Here is a 19,010-nt window from a genome sequence, read left to right on the forward strand (position 1 = left end):
GGAGGACATGGAGAGTTATATTGGCAGCTTTTAGTGTGATAGAGGATGGAAGGGATAGGATGAGATACTGAAAGATGATCCACTGTGGTGACCCCTTAAGGTTTCACCCTGGTTTGATTTAAGCAACAAAAGGTTTGGGCTGAAATCAAATCACATTACAGATTCTGTCGCGACTAAGAGGCAGACCTCTCCCACAGGTGCAATTGTAGAGTTTCAAAAGAAAACAAGTGTTTTGAAGAGTTTTTTTAAATTTTTTTTATTCAAAATGAACATATAATAGAAAACACTCAAGAGAACCTTGGCAGCCATACTCTAAGGGGGTTAAAATAATCTAGACATACACAAACGGACAGCTTTATTTGCTTTCATATAATACCAGAGCTCATTATGCAAAAACTCACTGCTTTAAGGTTTGTTTAGCATGAAACAGAATCCCAAAATGAGTTTAAAACTTTAGAGTTGTAGGCCTTTCTCTTCTCAGAATGCTTTAAAGTCATAATTAGGGATAGCAGCTACCTAACATTCAAATCTCAAATTTCTTAAAATGTAATTGAATCACTTCCAAAATCTTTAATCCCTTCAATCAGGCACCAATGATGATTTTTACATTGTTCGATACTGTAATTTCTTTTCAGATTGATAAGATCCTTTAAAGTATCTGAGGATTATCTGTTAACCACAAAACACAAAGTGTGAATTGTGTACATTTTCAACGTTTAGCATCACAACTTAAACAGGAATCTGGAAGAAAAATCAATCAAATCATGATTCAGGTAAAATCTCCAGTCAGATGTTAAAACTGTGTTTTCTCAAAGTGAGATTGCAACAATTATTGAGGTGTGCAAAAGTACTGACCCAGGAAATATTCTAACTACTGCAAACACAGACGTGTTCATTTTGGCCTCCGAGGTGTGAATGTAGTGAAACTAACAATATGCAGCTCTCTATTCGGGACCTCCATCACTCCGAGATGGAGGGCTAGCTTTAGAAAAACTTGGAAGTCCAGTGTGCACAGGAAGGTCAGGAATCATAACACATGGAAGGAGATAAAAGTAGTATTTTCCATAAGACACAACCACATAAACACAGGAGGGCAGCTGCGTGCCCTGCTGAGCAGTAAACAGTCTTTAATGCTGAGCTGAGTCCAGCATCTCAGCCTCACCTCTACATAAGCGATGTGAATCGGAGGTTCTGTCCAAATGTGACTCTTTGCTGTTTCATACTGCTGTTGTGAATGTTTTTTTTTCCTGTCCGTTTATGTTCAGCGAACATTTTTGATAATATCCAAACATTTACATCACTAGCTGCAACTCCGGTAAAAGGTCACTTCACGTTCACTCCGAATCCTCCTCCTCCTCGGGTATAAACGGTGGGTCATCGCTCGTCTGCTGCTTTGGGTCGAGATGCAGCTCTCTGACGGTGAGGATGCGGATGAGCATGGCCTCCATGGTGGTGTCGTCCAGAGCGGTCGAGGAGAACCACAGCGGGCTGTTGGGGACACAGCAGCGCTCGGGGTGCAGGTAGAACATGTTGGTTCGCTGCTTAACCGACTCCGAGCTGGGCGGAAGAAACGGGAACAAAGAATTAGATCAATGTGCTGATAAATCAGAGTAAAATGAGGGTCGGCCAGTGGACCATCTCAATCCAGCCTCCACATCCAAACAAGAAATAAACTTTAAAAGAATCAATGAGTGGCAGGTTTTATTAGTCTTTACTGACATTTAACACTTAACCTTTTATTAGTTGTGCAGTAGTGCAGATCAGGCAAGTGGCAAAAAGTCAGGTCATTTAAATGTTATGACGCTTAATATTTCAAGTGTAACTTATTATCATATTTAAATGAAATAAAATTTAAAAGTAATATTAAAAAAAGATATTTCAAGTCATGTGATCAGTGTATTTGGCCAAATGGGAAACAGCATCTTTAAAAACTCCCAACAAGCCTACTTCATGTAACACAAATATGAAACAATATGATGTCACAAGTAAGAAAACTCAGAGGTTAAGCTCAAATTTAAAGACATGAATGAGAGGAAGGTAGTTAAGTGCAGAGTCTAAACTTCTCAGGCAGATCCTTCCAGAGTTTTGGTGAAAGTTTAGCAGAGGAATACGTCCAGCCTGAGCACAAAAAAAATCAAGATAATGTTTGGCTGAATCTGGCATAATTACATGATGCATTTATGTTAGTTACAATCCTTCTTACATAAACAAACATAAAACTGGAGCTTCTGTGGCTGATGTGATCTCTTCTTCTTGTCTTAGATCTTAGATCTTAGAGTTTTTATTTGTACCTTTCAAAATACTGGTTTTAGACAGTTTTGTGAGCTACTCCTGTAATATTAGGTCTCAAAATCTGACAACAAACAATATATGTGCCACAAAAAAAGCGACTGTATCTCAGGAGCTGCATCCATCCCTTTTTTTAACGAAGTAGCTGTTGCAGGCCGAGAGGCCCCTGCAAAGGTCGCCAGTCCGTCACAGCCTAACACAGATAACTAACCTCACCTACAGCTAATTTAGAAGAAGCAAACAATTAAGTTTTTGTACTCTGGAAGGAAACCTACACAGGCACAGAGAGAAAATACAAACTAGACACTGAAAGATTAAATAAATATACCTATTTAAAATAAACTGAACATAGTAGTTATGTGGGAAAGGTAATGCTAGATTATTGTGCAGCCATTTATGTCACAAAGTTCACGTGCTGAAAGCGGAGTCCAACCAGCCACAGATCCACCGCGAGTGCACCTGTGGTTGTACAACACTCACCACTTTGAGAGGTAGAACTCGTAGAGTCTCACGGGACAGCGGAGAGGGTTCTCCGTGTTCTCCATCATCTCCAGGATTTCTTCTTTACTCTCCTCCTCCTTTCGCTTCTTCGCTGGGCCACCCTCTGCATCTGAAGAGGACACATACAGACAGTGTGCAAGTTTCAGGATAATTCGTACATGAAAACAGTCAGAATCTGTTTGACTGCTAATTTTAGGTGGACTGTCGACTCTTAACTGCAAAATCAACGCGTTTAGCTCTGTGTGTTTAAATCTGGCGTTCTGCACGTTGGTACCTGACTCCGCCTCGGGTCCAGACAGCGGTGGGTAGAAGCGCAGGAATGTGGTCTTGGTGTTGTTTAGATTGGTTTTTGTGCAGCGCATGACATGTGCAAAGGACAGCTGACGGTGCTGCTCCACCTTGGTGAAGCCAAAGTACTTGCAGCAGAAGAAGAGCAGAGTGTTGAGGAGGACGATGGGGGAGTACGCCCCCAGCTGTTTACAGTCCCACAAAAACTCCTCCTCCACACGGGAGTGGATATAACCTGCAGAGGGAAGGTGACCCGCTGTAAATCTGAGCAAACAGACGTTCGTTTGTGTAACACTGACAGAGACAAAGGTGGTGTTGGTAACTCACCACTGGGTGTGATTGAAGGTTTGAAACCTCGCAGCAAGTTGGTGAACTCAGTGGAAAACTTGTTATAGAAGCGATCCATGAAAATGTTCTCCACACGACCGTTTTGAAACAGATACTGCAGAGAAAGACAAAAAGTTTAGAGAACCAGGAAAGTAAAGGAAGTTTGGACTATGTTAGAAAATGGTTATAAATATGATGACATGGATATCTAAGTGTATCCATATTTACACTTAGTTTCTCTGAGAAAAATGTCTTGCCTGTTGGATGCCGAGGCAGAGGTAAAACATGGTGTCGGGTGAGTACGGCTCTCCGTTTGGTCGTTTCACCTCAGCGATGAAGCAGCAGAGGCCGTAGCTGAGCTCAGCGGTGGTGCAGCTAAGAAGATCCTCCTTCAGCTCCAGAGGACGTGCTGACATCAAGATTAAAAGCCATGTTTGACTCAAAACTCAAAATGTTAAGATTAAATGGGAATTGGAATCGGGGATGGGTATAACAAATGAGAACTGGGAGAGGATTTGTAATTTTCATTGGTACTCAACAAGTTCTTTATCTTGGAGAGACCACTGTTGGAAGAACATTATTAGATTTTTCAAAACCCCTCTTCAAACTAAATATAAAAATGGGACAGCAGAATGCTGGAGAAAATGTGGATCAGAAGAGGCACATCATTATCATATCTTTTGGGACTGCCCTAACTTAAAAAATTACTGGCTGGGAATTCATAAAACTTTGTGTGAGGTTTTTAAGATAAAATTTGACATCAATTTTGTAAATTTGTACTTGGGCTTGGTTGCTGGCTCGGTCCGGGGAGGGGACACAAAACTCTTACAAGCGCTATTAGCGGCCAGCAAAAAATCAATAACCAGAAAGTGGTTAAATCCAAGTCCGCCAACACTTGAGGATTGGTTTAATGTGGTTTTCGAAATATTTAAAATGGAAAAATTGACATTCTTTTTAAAAATTTGAAAAGACAAATTCTACAAAATATGGAATAAATTGATTAGCTTTGTGTCCCCCATCCGCCCTGAATTTAGGTAAGACCAGCCCTGAATTGGTGTTTCTCCCATGTATCGTACAATGTCAGGTTGACCCGCAACTTCATAATATGTACCTAATGTAGTCTTTGTAAACAAGTTAAACATGCTGCATCATGTAACACACTGTCAAGCCAATGAGTTAATCTTATTTTTTTTGCTATCAGAATGTAAAACAAAAGGATGAAGAAAAAGTTTTGTTTTGTTTTTTCCTTTTTTTTTCTTTTCACTAAATAATGTCAATGCACTTTATTGTAACAAGTCCCCTTTTTTTCTTCAATAAAAATATAATTTAAAAAAAAAAAAAAGAAGCCATGTTTGTTTGTTTTTAATTATAAAGTCTTAACAGAGACAGGAAAGTCAGAGAATGCAGGAAATGCAGTCCGAAGTGCTGCAGTGTTCAAATGCATTTTATATTCAGACTTACAGCCAAAGCGTGGATTCTCCAGGTTGGGCTGAGTTTGCCTCCACTGGATCCATCGCTTCCAGGCATCAACTCCATATTCACTCTTCAGTTTTGGGATTTCTACTTCCACGGGCTTTTTGGAAGTACTCTTTGCCGAAGACGTTTCAGCAGCCTTAGACTGACGCTGTGGCTTACGACCCTGTCATAACATATAGAGGATGCATTATGGGTATAATGGGGACATTTTAGACATCACAGACCAAAGTCATTCAAGTCTTGCAGCTCTGCAGCCTTTGATAAAACCATGCTGGTTATTTTTATGCCCCCATCTAAAGGAGGGAGACAGGTTGAAAACCTACTATGTTATACTACTACTACTGTTTCCTGTTTTGACACATAATTATGGGTGGAGGGGTCACACAACGCCATCTTTTTGTTACATCATCTCCTTCTCTAATGTTTTGTTGCATATAAAGCCAGCTTTAGATATGTAAGCAGCAGTTACCCTCTTCTCTCTGGCTTTCCTGTGAGCTTGTCGTCGTACTGGAGCAGCAGGCGGGGGGCTTGGGGACTTGCTGCACTGCTCTCTTTGTTTGGCCATCCTTTCCAGAGTTTCTGGCAATGACATGACATCAAACATGAGACAAAACTCGCAAAAGCCCAGAGCAGATCTTTGAAGGGGTTAAAGTAAAAATGTCCAAAGAAATGTAGATAAACTGGAGATAAACTCCCTGAACGTCCAGTATTATGGATGTATGCCTATCATCTCACCAACAGTGAAGTCGGCTTCGATGTCCATGGGAGGCGGACCAGGAGGTGGTGCGGGCTCGGGCTCACTGGGCATGCCCACAGATACATCTAAAACTGAGTTGAACTTCTCGCTGGCGTAGGTTTTACTTGGCGACAAGGGCCCCGCGTCAGAGGAGGCATCCTCCCAGCTGTTGAGGAAAGTGGCCAGTTCGTCTGTGTCCAAGTCATCGCTGTAGTTACTGACATGGTCTACAAAACAACCATCACAGTGTCTGTTAGTACAGCATGAATACACTGTTAATAACACCAAAAATATCTGTATGGGAATAAAATGATGCATCTTTGACAGATAACTTGGATGAAACCCTAACATGTGCACGCTGACGTTATTAAAGTTAATTAATTATGCATTTACAAAACTAAATTATAAATATGACAACATTTCTTTAGTTTTAGTCAGTTTGGTCAAATATGTCAATACTTCCTTCAAGAGCCACTGGTGCACAAACAAAATAAGACTTAATAAACACAAAACTACAATAGCTTTAACTGTTTAACCCTGTAATATGATCGCTTGATGCCATCGAGTACCCCCTACTTTCATCTTTTCGTGGCCTCATTAAATGTTTCGTCTCACCATCTGTGACGGGTGCTTCTTGCTTTTCAGGGGTTTTCTTCACCGCTTTTTCCTCTTTGCGCGTCTCCGGCTTGTCGTTGTTCTCGTCGTCTTCGGCCACCATCTCCGCCATGAGGATGAGTTCTGCCTCGTACGGATCGGACGGGATCTTCTGTTTGATCTCCTGGATGGTTTCCACAATGCGCTCAGCACTGTCCATCGTCACAGGAAGAAACATTGGCACAGGAAGCTGAGGTAGAAAGAAAGAAGGAGCTCTTGAGTGGGATTTTAGTAAGGGCAAAAACAAAGCTGAAGATTAGAGGAGTGTGTAATGTAATTTATCCATGGCGACAGCCTATCCCAGCTGCCATAGGGCAAGAGGCAGGGTACACCGCAGACAGGTCGCCAATCATTTGAACATCCTGTCTGAATCAAAATGCTATGGGTCACGGGGTCACGCCTATGGTTCATGTGTAAATATATATGCCCATTTGTTGAGCTACATGTTTTACTTCTTGCTGTTGTTTTTGTTACAGTGTTACAGTGCACGGTTTTGTCACAAGCATGTTAACAGTTTCCCAAATAAAATCCATGTTGATCTTAATATTCCTCATTTTAATTATTCTAAATAAACCTTAAAAAGACAAATGTAAATTCTAAGACAAAAAGTCATGGGAAAAATTTGAATTAATTAGAAATAATAAAGTTCCAAGGTGGTTGCATTGTTAGACATACAGGTAACGGCAGGCCGACAGGCTTGGGAGTGCACTGGCTGTACATATTCATGGGTACAGGAAGGTACACCGGCACAGGAACAGGCAGGATCACCATTTTTGGGAAGATATCATCTACACAGAGAGAAAAAAAAAGGGAATAGTAGGTGTGATTACATAAGAACATGGCACAGAGTTTGCTCTTGCAGTAAGTGTGTTTAAAGAGGAAGCATGGACAATGTGAAAAGACAAACAAATACTTTACATTTAGTCTTGTCTGTAAAATCGTGAGCATACATTAGTGCTCTGCCCAGAAAGTTCAAACTTCAAAGCATCAGTTAAGCATTTGAATAGGATTCCTCTCCACAAGCATTCGCTGTCTTCATAACAACATAACCTTAGCTGATTATGACCCTTACGCTTTAACCTGTGTTTGTGACCCGAGCGTTAAACGCTGTGAAGTGCAGCTAGCAGCAGTAATTCAGCTGTAATCAATCAGATTGAACAGCTATTTGAAGCTTTTTAAACACAGAGTAAAGCGGAGGTGTTGCCCTGACAGAGACACTGCCTGTGTGCTTCTTTTACCCGTCTGTGCCTCCACGTCGACCGTCTGCGTTTTGCAGGAGACTCCTTTGTTCTGCACCAGCGGTCTACACAGCAGAGCCTTGTTCTTCAGGATTTTAGCTGGGGGAGGAGGATGAGTCTTCACCGTTTCGGTCTGAATGCTGATCTGAAGGACAGAAAAATGACAATAACATCTCTAAAGTTACTCATCTGTAACACTACACAGGCTACTTCCTTCAAGCTAAAGGTGACTGAACTAAATGTCCCAAAGACTTCCTTTTAAAAGCACAAGTGCGTCATTTCACCTAAGAAATATATTTTTCATAAACATAACTTACACTGAAAAAAAAGGAATTGGAAAAATACAACTGTATACAAAAAGAATAAATGAATTAAATAATGTACTTACGTGTCCAGAGGTCTTTGACTGAGAGTTTGATGCTGTACCTGCAGAAAAAAGGCAAAATATGAAACTCGTGCAGCTACTGATGATTAACAGTACAAAATGATTTCTTTTTAATATCTCGCGTGTGTTTGTTTTTGTTTTGTACTTTGTTGGACACTTCTATCAGAAGTGTTAGGTTTTCCTTTTGGCGTGCCAGCGAGCGAGATGACGTTGGCGATCACAGGTGTGGCCTCTCCTGTGCAGGCTGAAAGCAAAACAGCAACAAACTTAAAACATCTCAGTAGGAAGTCGCTCCCGACTTCTTCCTAAATCCTCAGAGAGAGGCACTCTTGGTCTTACTTTGTGACCCAGTTGCAAAACATTTATTAGTTTTTCTAGTTTAAGAATTAATTTAAATCCATTAAGGAAATCTCGAGTTGTGCATGACTAGTAAACATTTAGCTTTGTTGCCTTAATAGTTAGTACCAGAAATATTCATATTTTATTAAAGAACAACAACAGTTAACAGCTGGTGTCAAACATGCAGCCCAGTGTTGCAGCAGCTCAGTTTTACAGTCTTGCATGCAATGCAAATGTTGCCATCAGATGATGAACGAAACAGTCAGTGCCATCCAACTTCACATTGACTCATTCATGGAGATTATACATTACACTGCAACAACTGTGCATGCGGTGGGCATCAAAGAAGCCGACAGTGTTGTCTCGAGCTGTCTGTGTCCGCAACACAGTATGAATCTAGGCCTCAGTGCCTCTTTGATTTACCACATTAGCATTTCTTGATGGCCTGTCTTTACAGCAGCACAGTGGTTAAGGCTGTGGGCTCACAGTAAGAGCTCATTGGGTTTAAATCCCGGCTTTCTGTGAGGAATTTATATGTTCACCATGTGTCCGTGTGGATTCTCTCCAGGTGCCAGTTTCTTACCACAATCCTGCGACGTGCATGTTATGTTACATAGTAAACTAAATTGGCCTTAGGTATCAACATGACCACAAACGATTGCACATCTCTGTGCTAGCCCTTAACATCAAACTGGCTTATATGTGACCCACCATGTTTTGTAGCCACTCAATCAAAAGAAAGTAATACTTCGCTTTATTTACTACAGTTTTAAAGACTGCTAAGGAAAGCTTAGCCAAACTCATCAAACCCAAACTGATTTTATCAAAAACAGCAGCTTCAAAAGTCATTAATTAAACTTTGAACATGTCTGAATAAGCCTCACCCTATTCCAGCTGTCATAGGGTGAGGCAAATTACACCCTAGACAGCATGCCAGTCCATCACAGGGCTGACTCAGAACCTCACACTCCTGAAACCAGTTTAGATTTACTCCAAGTAAAAGAGGAGGAAACACAGAGACTGGGAGAACGCACAGGTTCCACACAGAAAGCTCCGCCCAAAAAGGCCGATCAAACCAGTGAGGCAACAGTGCTAACCGCTACACCATTAAAAAAATATATAAATCAGATAAAGTTACAGATTCAAGCAGGGATAAAAACACGGTATGCACCTTTCACGACTTCACCCTGCGTGGCCACTGTCTCACAGCAGAACTGCAGCAGACAGCTGAGGTCGCAGAAGTGTTTGACTTCCCCGAGCATGGGAAGGCTCTGCTTTAGCTTCCCTTTCCGCCCGCAGGTGTCGCACTTTGCAACCTGAGTGGAAAAGCAATGTGTTTACGTGGAGGAGGAGATCATGCTCACAGAGATGGTCGCTTTGGTGTAAAACTAAGATTTTAATATCTTTACTGCGGTTTGCTTACGTGGCAGAACAGCATGGTGTACTTGGACCTGCACTCCTCCGAGCAGAACTCCTCCGTCGAGCCTCCGTACTGCGCCGTCACCAGCTTCTTTGAAACGGAGTGGCAGTAAACACAGGAGTGACAGTGCTTCCCCCAGTTTTTACTCAAGTCGTGTCTGAACAGGAGCTTACAGCCTGGACACACAGAAATAAATAAAATAAATACAGATTTCAGAGCAGAATCGGGTTCTTACAGCTGACGAATCGATTTCCACGACTCCTTACCGTCGCTGCAGAAGTAACAGTCTTTGTTGTTGACTCTCTTCACGTCTCTGGTGATCTTTTCGATCATACAGTACTCGCACACACTCGTGACGTTGTTGGCTTTCTTAAACTCGTGAGAACAGTCCACGCTGCACAGAAAAACCATCTTGTCCTGCACGCACACACAGAAGGTACAAATCGTGAGAAATGTCAGCCTGAACGGACAAGGTCTATTTTCTGTGTTCATCAGACTTTACCCGTGAGGACCAAAAGCATTTCAGGTCCTCATCCGAAATGCCGTGACTTTCATTTAAAGCCCACAGGAACACTGCAGTGGTATTACTGATCTCTAAATGTAAAACTTTCCACTCATAATTTATTTGTTTCCATTAGTTACCTTAATCTGGATGAGCTCGGGTTTAAAAGTGATGACGCGGGAGCACTGGAAGCAGTTCACTTTCTGGGACACTTTTGCCTCCTGTTGCACTGGCGTTGTACTAACGGGCTGAATTTGGGACGATCCCATGGGCAGCTTTGTAAAAACATTCACCTGCTTCTGCGACTGCTTAAATTTTTCCTAAAGCGCAGAAAAAGAAACAACAGAACTCTGAAATACCAGCATTTCTCAAAAATCTTTCTTAGGTTTGTCTTTAAATAACTTTAAGTAAATACCTGAAAAGCCATGACACACGGGAGAGTGCAGAAATTCCTGATGGAGGTATCGGACATGGCCAAGTGGTAGGACGGTACGCTGTTTTTGCCACAGTTATCACAGTTTATCCGAGCACCTGAAACCAAATTAACCCATCGCAAACAATGATTTAACAAAAACAAGTACAAGGTTTAATCTTCAATGAGAAGCTGGGATCGCGTACCTGAAGAACTAACAGTCTGGACTTTGTACGCCATCACACAGCTGCTGCTGCAGAAAAGATCCACAGAGTCATCACTGTTTTTGCTGTCCACCATTTCTGCCAGAAAGCGGGCGGTGCGACACATTGTGCACGGCTGGGTCATCTTGGTTATCTTGCTTTTCTGTGAATTAATTAAAAACAAATATGAGGCATGTTGCAAACAACCTCAACCGTTTTAACTCTCAGAGTAAGAAAGACGAGGCGAGAAAGTTAACTGGCTTTGTTTCCCACATGTGCTGACACTCACTGCAGGCATGCAACTTTAAAATAGCGCTAAAAAATTTAACTCTTTTCCCTATAGAGACTAAATCTGAAGCCCCCCTCTGTTCTTTCAATGAACAGTTTGGACACCACCAATAAAGTTTGCAGGTTTTTCAAAGGGTAGCTCCACAGGCAGAGACAACCCTCTGCCTTCTGAGTTACTCCAACTGGGCTTTCAAGAGTTCAAATGAAGATTAATTCAAAATAAATGTATCTGCAATGAATTCTGCATAAGCGTGTTATCAGACTACAGCATCAAGGTTTCACAGGTGACAAGTGTAGGGTCAAAACAATAAGAGAAATCAGAGAACTGTTTCCATACCTCTTTGTATTTCCCCAAACAATCCAGGTTGCACACGGTTTTGCTGCCCTCTTCCAGCTTCAGCATGAGCGGTTTGCTGTGGCAGTACGAGCCACAGTTGGCGCAGCCCGCCATCGAAAGGTTATTTACAGTACGGAAGCGGTTAAAGCAGGCGTCACTGCACATCTTGTGGACAGCGCCGCTCAGTATCACCTCGTGTTTGCTCTGCAGAGAGACGACAAAGAGCAGCACAGGTGAAGAGTTTTCACACTATCAGCATAGTTTCATATGGTGTAAATAATGCATGAGACAACGAGGACATTTTTAACACGGTTTGGATAATTCTAGATTAAATAATTGAAATAATCATTAGCGGCAGTCCTGTTCTGTTCGACTTACGACACAGTATCTGGTGCACATGCTGCAGAGTGACTGTGGTACAGTCTGTAGAGCTTTCACAGCAACAGCAGTTTTCCTGAAGTTGGTGACAGTTTTCTTGTAGTTGAAGGACGTCAGGCAAATCTGGCCACAGAACTCTTTCATGAGTCCTTTGAGATCCGGAGCCAGGATGACGTCTTGAGGCCGAATTATCAACCTAAAGGAACGGGAAGAAAAGAGGCCAAGGAGAAATCCAAATTCAATCGAACTACAATGCAGTTTACTTTGAGGCGTATCATTGGGTGACATTACTTCACCCATCAAACAGCAGTAATAACAGTAGTGAGCCTGCTCTAATCTGCAGAACTCACTTTTGGCAGTTGTGGCAGATTTTAGTGGCTCCCCTGGCCTGAGACAATGAGAGGCAGGTGGTGGAGCAGAAGAGCGCTGGAGAGCCCTTCCTCTGGAAAGCCGTCTGTCCCTTCATCAGGTTCTTCTTACAGTGAGCGCAGTACATGTGCGAAGACGGCGGGCTGACGATGGGCAGCGTCTGCGTTTCAGAACTCTCAGAATACACGGATCCGATCCTCAGGTCGTCCTTTCAACATGAGAAAAACGTCAGTAACGGTTCAGGGATTCAGGCTTCATTCTCAGAGAACACTGGACCCAGACAGGATCCTGACTGATGATGTTATATATTATATTATACTAGCAGCAACAGATTTTCTCTTTGGTGTTCCCCGGGTTTCCCACAGCTGTGGACTTTTCTAGACATCAGCTAAGGAGATCCACGTGACAAAGAAAATGTCCAAGCTAATGAGACCTGACACTAAACAGTTTTAAACCTGCAAAGTCCAAATGTGACAACATGTCAAGTTCTGCCACCAAACCTATCACTTACACAAGTAATCATATGTTTGCAGCTGGTTTCCTGCTGCTGTTAGCTCCATGTAAGAAAGAATAATTCTCTTCCTCCTTCAACTTCCAGATTTCAGGTCTGAAAAGGTTTTAATGTTGCAAAGTAGTGAATTAACCATCTTTTATGGTAATGGTGTCATACTGGTAGAAATATGTTGCTTTAGGAACTACATGGATATTTCAGGAAGTCTAGTTTGAGGTACAGATCTGTGAGTCTAAACCTCTTCCTGCACTCTGGTTTATTACAGGAGTGGGAAACGCACTGCAGGTTTTCGATATCACCCTGAATCAAATAACTAGTTCATCACCAGGCCTCTGGAGAACTTCAAGACATAATGATTTAGCCATTTGAATCAAGGACACATCTAAAACCTGCAGGACACCGGCCCTCGAGGCCTGGAGTTCCCCACCTCTGGTCTATTAGACTCAATGTCGGTCATGCCAAGTATACAATAGCCAGAATAAAGAACTGATGAAACCAGTTATTATCCTGAAATATGCAAGTTCATGTGTGAGTCTACCTGATCTTGTCCCAGATTTTTTTTTTGTCTTGGTATCATTGCTGCTCACAGACTGGCTCCATACATACAAGTTACCCCCTCCAACTATCACAAGCAAGCCAGAGGACAACCCCTCTCAGTGTTCTGGGTCTGCTGCAGGGTGTCCGATCATATGGACATGCTCAAACCATCTCAAATTCTCAGATTCTGAAAAATTCTCCTCCTTCATATATGCAGGCCTGTTCTCCCTCTGTCGTGGTAACTTCCACCTTTTTTTGGGACCACTCCATCATACTCCCAGATCGTGTCAAGTGTTCTTTTACAGCCACTTTGGACTCTTTGTTTTACACCTTTGCACTACAGACATCATGTGCCTCTTCCTTTCCAGCCTTTCTGTTCACTACATGGGTTCTGAATATCAAATATTTAATTTCAGTAACTGCTGTTCCATCTCCCAAAGTTTCTGCAACTGTCTCCACACCTGATCGTTGCGTGACAGCTCTGCATACGCTTGCCAAATCTAATAGCATAACTCCACAAATCCTTAAGCAGAGTGTGTCTCACCCTTGCAGTATTAGGCTCATCTTTCACACTTGCTGTAGAGGAACTGGACATTAGAGCTTGTTCATATTCCTCATCCACCGGCTCGTCCTTCACAGTGACCAACGGAGGTGAAGGAGACAACTTGACACTTTGGGTTGAAGTGTGCAGCCTCTCCTAGAACAAGGAGCACATGTATATGCTGTTTATTTTGACGGAAAGCTTATGGTGACAGCCTAATCAATCGTTTTCGATGAACTTTCAGGTAAGAAAAGCCTGAAACCTAAATTCTATCTTACTACTTACAACGTCTAATCTCGGTATAGAAAGCTTGACGACTTTCATGCCGTTCAACATCATCGCAGGTGACGAGCTGTCTCTTCCTACAAGAACACGTGAGCAGCGTGTGAGCAAGTGTAAAAGGAAGTGAACACAAAAACATGAAGAGCATGAATGAATGAAAACATTCACAACAACTGTCACTGTGTCGTACAAAACAAAATTCATACTGAACCACAGTCTGAGTGTTAAGATATTTAAAAAAAAAAAAAATTGTGTTTTTAGTGGCTCTATGGTGTCATGGTTTAATCATTCATTTAACCAGTCAATGATCCCTCGTTTAACCCTGGGAGGAGACAAAAATACCTCCAGGGTTGCTTCAGGAAGGGAACCTGGTGTTCCGCCTCCAAATCAAACATGCTTGTGAATAACAGAGCAGCCGAAAAGCAGCTTTATGTTGGGAGTGAGCTGTTAAACTCAAAAATATTCAGCAATGTTAAATTTTATTCAGTGTTTTCTTAGTTGCACAGTTACAACCTTTTTAACCAACTAAGAGCCAAAATGCTGAGATGCTTGTTTGCCTTTGACCATTTCAGAGGGACAAATACTTCCTTTATTAGCGTGTTCCCTTTTCACTGCATGTGTAAACATAACAGGTCAGCACACAGCAGCAGATCTGTATCACTTTATTTGATGTATATCTCTGCATTTTAACTTAATAACAAGAAAAAAATTGGATTTGTTCAGTCAAATTTGAAAAGATCTTTGGACTCTAATAATAAAGTATTTCACAAAGGTTCAGTCAGGATAGTCGTTTCATGTGAACTGTACCATTTTAGTCTTATTATATACAATTTTTTTTATGTATGTGGACTTTTAGGGTTTTTTTCTGTTTATCTATTACAAATTTAATGGAAATATTAATATAAAAGTTTATTCTGCTGCCAAGATTTTCCACATAATTCGATTTTAATTTCGTACTATTTGTATTTTGGCATTAAGATCACACACCTGTACTTCCTGTGGCCTCAGACGATGGAGACGAGCTGGACTGCATCAAGTCTGAAGTTGTGGGTTTCACATCAGCTTCCTCCGTAACACAGTTACTGTCCTCCGCCACTGAGGCTGTGTGGGAATTTTAAAACACAGCATTTGGTGGGATGATGAAAATTACGCCTTGTTGGGAGACTTTCTGCCATGCTGCCTTTAAAGGAGGAGTGAAAGCATTTCTAAAGCTCAGTGTGCTCTGATGTGGACTCGCAGAGGGTTGCAGGGCAACAAAGGTCAAAGGGTCTTTTTAGAGAAGCCCGTCTGCATTTAAAAGTTACTAAATGTTTGCAGTGGTCACTTTTAGGAAATACATTTTTGGCCTTTAGCAGATGAAGGAGTGTCAGGGTAGATGTTTTCTCATATTTGCTGATATTAAAACTTTTATTTATTTAGATAATTTCCTACAAGATCATAAAGATTCTATTTTGCATCTACAAATCGACCAATCAAAGAGCATCTTTATACCTGTATTAGAAGCATCAGGTGAGCGGCTGCCTTCCATATCCTTCAAGCTGTTCTGTTCCTCCTCTTTCATCTGAGCTTCCTGCTCCACCTGATCCACTGTACCGATGTCCATCATCTCATCGAGTTCATCGCCCGCTGTCAAAACCTTTGGTTTACAGCAGATGGATGACTCCTGCTCTGTGCAGACTTCCTCCTTAGTGTCATTGCTTGTGTCCATGTTTTCATCAGTGTTTTTTATTTCTTTCTCTTCCTCACGATCAGGAGCTGCGTCCATGCATGTATCCTCACTGACATCTGCTACTGGAGGGCTTTCCTCTAGGCTCTCATCCTTCACTGCAAGATCTTCTGCCTTTGACTCAACCCCTTCATCAGATATCAACTCAAGACCCTCGTCACATTTCACCTCAGGAGCCTCTTTTTGGGGCTCTGTGGTGCTACCTGGCTCACCATCATTAACCGTAACGGTCTCCTCTGTCGAAAAAGCTTGTGATGTAGATGTAGAACCAACAGAGTGGATCACCTCGGTCTCAGTTTCTTTAAGTTCTGCTTCTTCACTTTCCATGACTTTTTCAGCAGCAGCAGCATCATCATTATCCTCTTCCCTCTCTTTGGAAAGTTCATGGGAAGATTCATGAACGTGTTCCGTTTCTCCAGCGTCCACCGATGCTGCTGCTTCTGAAACTGCCTCCACAGCCTCTCCATCGGTCCCTTCTGTTACCTATGATGGACAACAGACAGTTTACAGAACGCACAAGTCTCTGCTCTGTAACTAAGCCAATCACTAATGTCCACAATGGACAAAAACAGAACAATTAGTTCTGCAATTTCTAGATTTGCACTTCTATAAAATATGATGTGCAGCAACGACTGCGAATCTGAGAATTCAATTATTTTTATTGTCATTCCAACAGATGGATTTACAGGCAGTAAAAGTAGATTTTGCACTCAGGTTCTGGTTAAAAGCCAACACAAAAGAGAACAGACAAGAGAAACAAAGAATACAAAACAACAGAAGTGTGTGACGCAAAGACCAGATGAAAGCTGACCAATAAAAACTAATTTTAGAAACCAAACATTTATTTCTGCACTTCTTGCATAGCTGTGAGTATTTTATGCTGTGTCCGTTTTAATGTTTTGAAAAGAGACTTCTTTTAAAGACCCAAACATTTCTGTCACTCCTCGTGCATGGTGGACTTTTAAAATAATTAAAACACTACAGATACATTTATAATCTTTACTTAGCTACGCTGACGCAACTCAACCAGATATGCTTCTTCCTTTTTTTTTTTTTAGATATTCACTCAAGACCGAACATGACTGTGTCTTTTTTTTTTTTTTTTGCCTGTCCCGTTTGGCTCTTTTGCCATCAGAATTATTGTCTAAAGGCGAAGAAAGATGGCCAACGGATTTACTTTACCAAATTGACCATCCCAGATTTGCCGTAATGGTCCATTTGATTCACCTTTTATTGTTTATCTTATTTTCACTTGCTGAATACGGGACAGACTTGACTGAGGGAAAGAAAAGGGAGAAAGAAAGAGGGAAAGAAAAACAGCTGAGAAGAGGGACGGGGGAGAAGGGCAAAAAACAAAAACCAACAGAATAAGCAGACAAAAAAAATACATATATCGATCACCTGGATCACCTGTTGAGAAAGAAAAAAGAAAACAAGCAGAAGAAAACGAGAGTAATAGAATAAACAACATCACAGTGATATTTGGGAATATGACAGTAAACACTAAATATTAAACATTATTGTGCAGCACGTAAGATTGACAGCACACAGTGTGCTTTGAGGTAGGAGCCAAAAAGGTGGTGTAGTTGTAAGTGTAGTTTGTGTGTGTGATCACCCGTGTGTACACCTGTGAGCATGGACGGGCTTGTTTTTTAAAAGGTTCCTTCATGTAATGATCTGCTATCGAACATGACTGTGTCTAAGAGTTTCAAAACCACAGGGCTGTGAAATATGAGCTGCACAAAACCTAAGTACGGCAGGAAACACGTCCCACCACTTTGTAGCCAAATTTAATCAAGGTGGTTGTTGTGCAGTTAATAATAAAGCTCTAAAATCAAAACCAAGTACAGAAATGTCTGCCAAACACCAGTTTAAACAAAAAAAGACTAAAAAGCTGGCTGTCTCAGAAGTAAAATATCCATCTTTGCTGATACTAAATTCTCCTGCAGACTCATAATGCCCATGATGCTTCACTCTTCAAACTAAGCAACTGAGGTGTTTGAAACACAAGCAGAGGAAATTGGTCACACCGCAGGGATGTGCATACCACATTAATATAACCTCATTTTAGGGATATAAAAGCGCTACCATAAGCTGATCTGAAGCACTAAAAACACCCTGAACTGCTTCCATGTGCAGCAGGATCAAGCTCAGAAGTGTCCGCTTCACTGGCTGCATCGTGTAATTAATTAAATAGCCTTTAAAACTATCAGTAGGGCTAGTCAGTGCTCAGGTTTGGTGCAGGTTAAAGACCCGACCGCATTTTGCGAAGCTAATTTCTGCAGCACGGATTTGTGCAAAGTTTAGCAGCCTAAGTTTGCAATAGAGGTACCTTATCAGTGACCATTTAATAAACACGGGGTGTGTGTTTCACACACACATATATATATATATATATACACACACACACTCAGTACAGATTCAATGCAAAGGTTTAATTTCTGTTTTAGGCGTGCAGCAACACCATAATAAGTTAGCTTACTACAGCGTGGCTGCTGCACAGAGGTTTGACAAATGGCTGTAATACTCCGTTAGACTGTAGGTAATGGGTGTTATTACCTCTGTACAAGTCACTTCCTTGGAGTTAGCCATGTTTTGTTGATATATAAATTAGCAGACCTGTAAAGAGAGAACTACTAGCTCAGCCTTTGCTAAGCTAACGCTAGCCTGCTTACAGATCCATGCAGCTATGACTGCGGTTAGTCTGCCTCCGTGTTTTCACCACGCAATAAATAACCTCTGCACATGTTAAATACCCGCTCTGTTTATAATTCTATTGGATGCAGAATTATATGATTTTAAAAAGTGTAGTTCACCGCCGTAACAACGTGCACAGAATTACCGCGCCGACCTGCACAGGAGTCACTTGATTGGTGGTCAGACGTTCGCATCCGCTCGTTTCCGTATCGGCCATGGTGGTCCCAAATCACCAATTCTTTGAGTTTAACAATAAAATGCGACTAAGCAATGGTAAACAAACTCCAAAACACAAAAACGTTTCAAATGCATCCCCTTGCTACAATTATATGCGTCCAGTCCAACAGGACCGTTTGTTTTCCTTCTTCTTCTTCTTCGGTTAAGGTCTACCCCATCTTTGAGGTTGCTTTTCCGCCTCCTAGTGGCAAGAAAAATATTACAATGGTGGGAGCCAAAATAATATGTATCTCACCCAAATAGAACTGCTATTTGTATTTGTTGGTATCATAATAATAAACTTTATTTTGTACAGTTTTTCAAATGTTACACATTTAAAACGTCTTCACAGAAATAA

General features: G+C 41.5%; 1 protein-coding gene across 1 annotated transcript; it reads right to left on the minus strand.

The window, feature by feature from the left end:
* Positions 1 to 245: 245 nt before the first annotated feature.
* zmym4.1 (zinc finger MYM-type containing 4, tandem duplicate 1) lies at positions 246 to 18,824 on the minus strand. The gene is made up of 27 exons (XM_087835237.1): positions 18,591 to 18,824; positions 15,505 to 16,222; positions 15,001 to 15,114; positions 14,017 to 14,093; positions 13,735 to 13,887; positions 12,124 to 12,350; positions 11,774 to 11,969; positions 11,396 to 11,599; positions 10,774 to 10,933; positions 10,571 to 10,686; positions 10,296 to 10,475; positions 9,920 to 10,070; positions 9,657 to 9,829; positions 9,405 to 9,549; positions 8,040 to 8,138; positions 7,898 to 7,935; positions 7,510 to 7,654; positions 6,947 to 7,059; positions 6,233 to 6,461; positions 5,617 to 5,844; positions 5,351 to 5,460; positions 4,867 to 5,044; positions 3,663 to 3,814; positions 3,406 to 3,520; positions 3,065 to 3,313; positions 2,770 to 2,899; positions 246 to 1,557 (listed from the first exon to the last, which is right to left on the minus strand). Exons 1-27 carry the CDS (start codon positions 18,651 to 18,653, stop codon positions 1,335 to 1,337), a joined length of 4,686 nt encoding a protein of 1,561 aa, XP_087691363.1. The 5' UTR covers positions 18,654 to 18,824; the 3' UTR covers positions 246 to 1,334.
* Between the last annotated feature and the right edge of the window lie 186 nt (positions 18,825 to 19,010).

This window comes from Neolamprologus brichardi, chromosome 22 (genome assembly GCF_056152115.1).
Source record: "Neolamprologus brichardi isolate AB-2024 chromosome 22, ASM5615211v1, whole genome shotgun sequence".
NCBI classification, from domain to species: Eukaryota; Metazoa; Chordata; class Actinopteri; order Cichliformes; family Cichlidae; genus Neolamprologus; species Neolamprologus brichardi.